The sequence below is a fragment of the Ammodytes marinus genome, assembly GCF_949987685.1.
Source record: "Ammodytes marinus genome assembly, chromosome: 20".
In the NCBI taxonomy this organism is placed as follows: Eukaryota; Metazoa; Chordata; class Actinopteri; order Uranoscopiformes; family Ammodytidae; genus Ammodytes; species Ammodytes marinus.
The window spans coordinates 1467826-1475325 of record NC_137224.1 but is presented as its reverse complement, the minus strand read 5'-3'; the positions used below and the strand labels follow the sequence as shown (position 1 = coordinate 1475325).

Here is a 7500-nt window from a genome sequence, read left to right as displayed (position 1 = left end):
GGGCACCGTAGATGGAATAGAAGCCACCACTAAGTATCTTTCAAGTTGACATCCTTAACTCTTGGATTTAACTTCTGCCACTCTGTTAAAATGCCCAAGGAAATTCAATAAATTAGAATGTAAATAAAAAAATAAATTTAAAAAGAATGGACTTTCATTATTCCATTAAAAGTCTTAATAGAGGAAAGAAATAGGAAAAAGTTAGTGAGCACTTTAAAACAAAAATATATTTTAACCCAAAAAGTTGGTTTTGATGATCTTAACTGCAGACATAAAGTTTAAAATAGTGATAAAATAAAATAAAATAAAATAAAATAAAATAAAATAAAATAAAATAAAATAAAATAAAATAAAATAAAATAAAATAAAATAAAATAAAATAAAATAAAATAAAATAAAATAAAATAAAATAAAATAAAATAAAATAAAATAAAATAAAATAAATACTATTTCTGTCGGTTGAGTTGACCGTCTGTTACTCACGTTGCCACCACCGGGGACGTGGCTAATATTAGCTTTGGAGCCGCAGCGCGCCTGCACATTGCTTACGTCAATCTTCTGCTCAAGAATTTGCACCTGGAAAAAGTCCATAACAAATAAAAAAACACGATTATTCTGGATGAAAAAAAATAATAATAGCCGAGTGGCGAGTGAGAATAGTTTCAAAAGAGGACATTTAAAGCTATAGTGTGTAAATTCTGTCTGCCCCCATGAGGTGTTCTGAGTAATTCCAACAACAACACTGTCTGTCGGTGCATCTACATGAGGTAAAGCCTTCAGAGATGGCGCATGGATTTTACACCTTCTGCTGTACGTCCAGGTTTTTTCTTAGCAGTAGAATCAACAACTGAAACATTTATTGGGCTCTTCTTGGGGATTTGTCTGAGCTCCTGCACCAGTGTCAGGGGGGGGGGGGGGGGGGGGCACCAGTTTGTAAACGCTGCCAGCTGTACTATAGCCAAGGCATCATCCAAGTGAACTCAGAAATGATTGTAATATTAAAGGACAATTATTCCAGAATAGAATAGAATAGAATAGAAAGCTGTCTCCACAGTCCTCACCTTCCCCCCGCCGGGCGTGTGCTTGATGTTGTCCTTTGATCCGCAGCGAGACGTCACTCCAACCATCTCCAACTTCTTATCCAGGATCTGGACCTGAGGAGAACAATAAAATAAAAAATCAGAAGGTTTAAAGGTGCAGTGTGTCACTTCTGGTTACAGGAATCGAAAATTGCGTTCATCGCCGACCCACGATGCAATAAGAACAAAAGGATAACATGAGATAAGATGAAATAAATAAACAAAAAACAAAACCGTATAAAACAAGTAAATACATTGAAATGTGTAATATGAGGAACATTATTTACAATATGTGCAATGTGCAGTAAACTGAAGAGAGATATAAACCTCTCCTCCGCCACATGCACGTTTACAGAGCCTAGGCTGTGTATTACGGTAACACCATATTTTATTTTTTCAGCGTAGGCCTACACACAGTAACCTCCTTAGCCTGTATACAGTATGAGTTCTAGCCAGTGTATTTGGGTACCTTTCCTGTCTCCTCTCATACCTTCCAACATCTCATTCCATCATTCCCTCCTTTAGATATTCTCATTGAAATTGTCCGAATTTAATATCTCCAGAATCACTGATTGCACCTTTAAAGCTGGGGTATGTGATTTCTGATTGGTCAAAATTAACATGAGCTGTACACTTTGACCAATCAGAGCGAGGCTCCGATTCTCTGTTCTTATTGGCTGTTGGGACTGTCCATTCACTTTGGCACGACTTTGTTGGTGTAGAGCGTGTCAGGGAGGGACCATAGGGGAGGGACCAAAGAGAACAAGTGGAGCGGTTGAGGTATTTGGATTCAAATCTCTATCGCAACTGCCATTTTCTCCCCAAATCCTCCACCCCAGCGTGGGTATAAACCTCCTAGGACTGCCTTCAGTATAAGGTATAATCTTGGACTGTCTATAGTGTGATGTGTATAGTCATTGTATTACAGTACATTTCTTATTATTATTTATTATTTTTCGAACGGGTAAAGCAAGTGTTTGACAGTTTATTTTCATTTGTGGTTTTCATTGTCTATAAATATTACTGTACACTTGTTTCATAATTTTATTTTATTGTTTAATTTTTATTTACTTGTTCGAAATAAAAATATTTTCATCATCATCATCATCATCATCATCATCATCAACCTTTATTTAAACAGGCAAAAATTGCTAAGAAACAATGTCTTATTTAAGCAATGGCCTGGTAGGAGGTGAATGACCTCCTGGGGGGAAAGGGGAGAGGGAGAGAACAAGACAACACTGTACTATAGCCAGTATTTTCAATTAAATTCAGTTATAAACAGTGGGTATATTACGCATGGTTTGGGTACCTTTCCGCCTCCGGGCTGGTGCTTGATGTTGGCCGTTGATCCGATCTTGGAGCGGACGTTCTTAAGGTCTGGTATCGGCGCGGCGGCAGCCAGAGGAGCCGGAGAACGGTTCTTTAGGGAACCCGGGGACTTGGGAGAGGAACGCACCACAGCAACCTGAAAGAACAAATGTATTTGTATTTATTTTTTATTAGTAACTACTGCATAGTTATGCATTACCTACTACATTTTTTTATAACTATTATAACTATAACTATTGCAGTTACATTTTTTTTTTTTTTTTTTTTTTTCAATTTTTCTTTATTTTCTCAATTTCCTTTCATTTAATTGTTTTAATTTATTTTTATTTTTTATTATTATTTTATTTTTAATTTTCTTATTACTGTCTTGTATTTTGTTGTCGAATATATTTGATTGTTTGCATTGTTCTTTTCATTTACACATACTGTGTATTTGTGTGCGTGTGTGTGTGTGTGTGCGTGCGTGAGTGTTTGCGTCCGTGCGTGCATGTGTGTGTGTGTATGTGTGTGCGTGCGCTTATGTGCTCATCTACGTGTTTTTTTTTATAGTGATTGTATGTGAAATAAATAAACTATAAACTAACCTTCTTCACTTTGTTAGCCTCGGCCGCGGCTTTAGCTGAAGAGACGGGCGCACTGGACGGGGAGCGGGGGCTGCTCTTACCGCTGCCATCTTAAAGGGGAGAGACAGTTAATGTTAGAGAGTTTGGACGCAATATAATGGAAGTGGATGAGAGGAAAATAATGATAATAAATTATAAGTAATACAAGTTAGTGTATGAAAGGGGTAGGATTAAATAAGTGTATACTTCTTCCTGCTCCTTTTCAGGCATATCTCAGAAATACAGATAATTTGTTTTCTTTTATTTATTTATTTTCATTTTTTGTTGTGAAAACATAATTTTTGTTTGTTGTATTTCCATGCTTTTCATTTTGTTTTGTATCACTGATATGTCTGAAATAAATTGAATCAAATCAAATCAAATCAAATCAAAGAGTGTTAGGGCAACGTTGAGGAAGAAATTTATTCAATTACGAGAATAAAGTTGAAAATTTAACAAGAAAAAATGTATCTTATCTTAAAGGTGGAGTTTGCGATTCCGGAGAACGCTTGTTGTCAAAAGATTTTTATTCTCATAATATTGCATCTTTTTTCTAGTAAAATTAAGATTTCTTCTTGTGATTTTATTGATAATTTTTTTCTCGACGTAGCCTTAACACTGCATCATAAAAACAATCTCTACTGGCTAAAATCTGAGGCCAAGTTTGATCCAGTTTAGACCAGATCAGACTGTGGCCTTTGTGACTTAAAGTTATCGCTATACGATTGGTGCTCTTGCTACTATAGTTTTTTTTTTTTTTTTACCTTTTTCATTTTTTGGAGTGGGAGGTTTCTTGGCACTAGCTGGATCACGAAAAAATATAACACATCATAAGACATTCCTTAGATCTTTCTACTTATTAAAAGGTGCTCCGAGGAACTTCCAGTTTGTGTTAATTCTAGCGCCCCCCTTTGGACAAAAGCAGTAGTGTTTTTTACCACGCCAGCTGTTGTTCCTGGGTGAGCGTAAAACCCATGACAAAGGCCTTAAGAAAAACTATATAAAAAATAGCATTCTTTGCACTGATGGTCCCGTTTTGCTGTTACATGTAATTCATGATCATCAGAGGAAAAATTTGACATGTTTCAGAAATATTTAAAAGTTCCTCGTAGCACCTTTAAAAAATGACATAAATCAAAATTAAAAGGAAGAAATGTGATGAAATTAAATGTATAGTTTTCATTTCGTACCTGGTTGAGCTGAAGTCCTGACAGCACATTTGGCTGCAGGGGCTTGAGACTTTGCACCACTCTGGAAAATCAAGCAAAAAAAACTAACTATAAAGGTGCACTGTGTAATATGACATCATCAAGAAAGTTCTAGAAAGTTCTAGAATGCAACGCTCCCTGGGTAACCCCAACCCTTTTGAATAATAACAGAAGCTACAGTGGCCTTCAAGGACAAGAACAATTCTACATTTCAAACAATGCACCTGATGACATTCCAACCAACATGGATGCCTCCATAAGACTTACCCTCTCAATGTACAAAATTTAATAATAATATTTGTAATTCTCCGCTCAGGAGGATAATTCAGATTATTGGCAGAGGTGATTTTACACCAATGAGGACATATGTATGAATGAGGATATTGATTTTAGCTAATACATTACTTAAAATGTTACACAGTGTCCCTTTAAGCAGAGATGTTTTATAAGGAAAAGTATGTTATTGATTCCGGAAGATCAAATCTGTGAATATCTTTACAACTTAACAGCAGTATTGTTCTGTAAAGTTACAAGCTAGCAACAAAGCCACAACAAAACTCGCATTAAAGCAACATTCAAGTTAGTCGACAAAAACCAAAAACCGTTATCAGTGATGAATGGATGATACTGTGGTTAGTGTTAAAGAATTTATAAAAAAATTAAAAAATGTTGGATAATTTTTTTTGCTTTTATTAGACAGTTTGGAGAGACAGAGATGAAATGTGTCAGAGAGGGGAATGACATGCAGAGAACGACCCGGGCTGGATTCTAACCCGGGTCTGCTGTGAAGAGGACTGAGCCTCTGTGAGTCTATGAGTGGAAGGGGGGGGGGGTCTAACCACTACATCCAGGTACAACACTTCACTCACAAGCGCCCCCAAGTGTTAAAGATAACGGCCAAAGCAGAAGTCAGTGCAGATTTTGGTGAATTCATATACTACCATCCATCTATCAGGTCTAACTTCTAAGCTACTGTCAAACCTACACACAGGCTACTGTTGTAAAAGCCCTACTAACGTCCTCCCTCCTACATACTCAACATGTATATACTACATACTGTCTACTTAACTATCCATTGTGTATGCGAGGTTCGTCGGACCGTTTACACTGAAGTATACAGAAGCAATAAAGAATAATAAAAAAATAAAACTTCTATGTCGTTTGAAAAGACACAATGCATTGTGGGGCAGGTTGAGTAGGAAAAGTATCCTATCGATCCATACACAAAATCTTCTCGGAAGTTAGTACTCATCCGGGCATTTCTCACCTACACAAACTCGCATACACAACCACAACATACTCGAATTGACGCCAAAATGAGTATGAGTAGGACATTAGTAGGGTTTTTCCCGACCCAGCCCACGGTCTATGGACCTGTTACTTACTCCTCTGAGCCCTGCTGTGCTGCTGGCTTTAACAGGGATGCAGCTGGGGCCGTTTCGGAGCGGAGGAGTGTGTGTTTTGTTTCCCTTGACGACTACGGACGGTCGTTTAAGGCAAGAGGAGGATGATGATGTGGAGGCAGAGTGAGCTTTCTTTATTTTTTTTTAAATGAAGAAGAAGAAGAAAAAGAAAAGAAAAAGAATTCCAAAAATGATAATGAACATAAAACACAACAGAGGAATGATGAGTGTGTGTGTGTGTGTGTGTGTGTGTGTGTGTGTGTGTGTGTGTGTGTGTCTGTGTGTGTGTGTGAGAAACCTTTAATAAAATCCTTGGTCACGTACCTTATCCGCGGAGCCGTTGTCCATCTTTGCTTGAGCTGCACACCAGAAAAACAGAAAAAGAATTTAGACCCATTTTTTATAACTTTAACATGTTTAATTTCTCCTTTATATCAACCCTAGTGATATAACTAAAGACTTTTGCTTCAAATTGTGCGCTTAAATACATTCCCATGGCAAAAAAACACACAATAAAATTCAAATCATATACTGGTGATGTGAGGTATGCAGCATGCGTAGTGACACGAAATGATTGTGGAAAAACAAAAAAGTGATTCACAAAAGTTGGTGGGCAGCATGAACAGCATATAGTGGGAGAGATTGTAGGGCTGGGTATCCAAGTTCAATTATTTTGCAGTCCCGAACGAATGCTTAAATACCTACTTCACCGGTGGGAATATGAAGGTTTATTGAACTCTGAGATCCTATGTGGTATACAGTAAATGTGGGTTCATCCTAGCCTGAGAAAAGGCAGAAAGAGTGTTTTATGGTGTCACTGTCTAACCCTACATTTTACTAGTGTGACATCTCACATGATAAAATGTAGGGTTAGGATTAACAGGACAGCTGGGCCAAGGGAAGACTGAGGAAAGACCGAGGGAAGAAAAACCTCATTCGTTATATTATAATGGTGATTTTATAATGAAAGAACGCCGGTTCCGTATGGGTGAAGTATTCCTTTAACATTTAATTTGTTGAAATTTAGTTTTTTTGTTTTACGATTATGTGTTATTCTTCTTTTAACGGATTTCATCAAATTGTTATCGAAAGTCAAGGTATCGATATCAGTATCAATGTCGAAATGTTTTGAACGCTACCCAGCCCTACTAGATAGAGAGATCGAAACAGAAACAATCTTAAAGTGGGGAGGGAGGACAACAGGCTTCTCCTCGTGGGGGCTAAAATAACGTCCAGAGATTATAATTCGGAGGGGAGAGAGAGTGCAGCATAAAACTCATTAAGCTGCAGTGTAAATTATATTGTGGAAGGATTTAAAGGTGGAGTCAGTGATTCTGGAGAACGCTTGTTGTCAAAATCACTTTTTTCTTGTCAAAATCAGTGAATATCTCTGCATGATCTGCTACTGCTACCTGTCCGTACTGTGTGTGTGTGTGTGTGTGTGTGTGTGTGTGTGTGTGTGTGTGTGTGTGTGTGTGTGTGTGTGTGTGTGTTGAAAAATTAATCTGGTGTTAATTCACAGCCTAGGCTCTGTAAACGGGTATGTAAACAAAGGGGCCCACCATAGCTATCAACATGCCTGTTCACAGAGCCTAGGCTGTGTATTTATTTTCTATTTATTTTATTGGAAAGTTGAAATGGGGAGAGAGAGAAAGGGAGAGAGAGACAGAGAGAGAGAGGGAGAAAGAGAAAGACAGAGAGAGACAGAAAAAGAGAGGGAGAGAGAGACAGAGAGAGGGGGGGGGGGAAGACATGCAGTAAACGGCCCTGTATTTCCGGACAGGTAACGTATCATCATGAAGAGAAGAAAATCACTAATTTTGAGCAATAAAAAAAAATATTTTGACAAAACAAGCGTTCTCCAGAATCCCTGCCT

The 7500-nt window shown here is 37.6% G+C and overlaps 1 protein-coding gene across 1 annotated transcript in view; it reads right to left on the bottom strand.

The window, feature by feature from the left end:
- Window positions 1-7500, bottom strand: part of LOC307267302 (uncharacterized protein) — a gene marked incomplete at both ends in the record, with an annotated part of 28491 nt that overhangs the window by 8414 nt on the left and 12577 nt on the right. The window contains 7 exons of the mRNA XM_080049588.1: window positions 484-576; window positions 1062-1154; window positions 2392-2547; window positions 2996-3084; window positions 3778-3816; window positions 4204-4264; window positions 5949-5983. Coding sequence (XP_079905714.1) covers window positions 484-576; window positions 1062-1154; window positions 2392-2547; window positions 2996-3084; window positions 3778-3816; window positions 4204-4264; window positions 5949-5983 — 566 coding nt within the window. The remainder of the gene's footprint in view (window positions 1-483; window positions 577-1061; window positions 1155-2391; window positions 2548-2995; window positions 3085-3777; window positions 3817-4203; window positions 4265-5948; window positions 5984-7500) is intronic.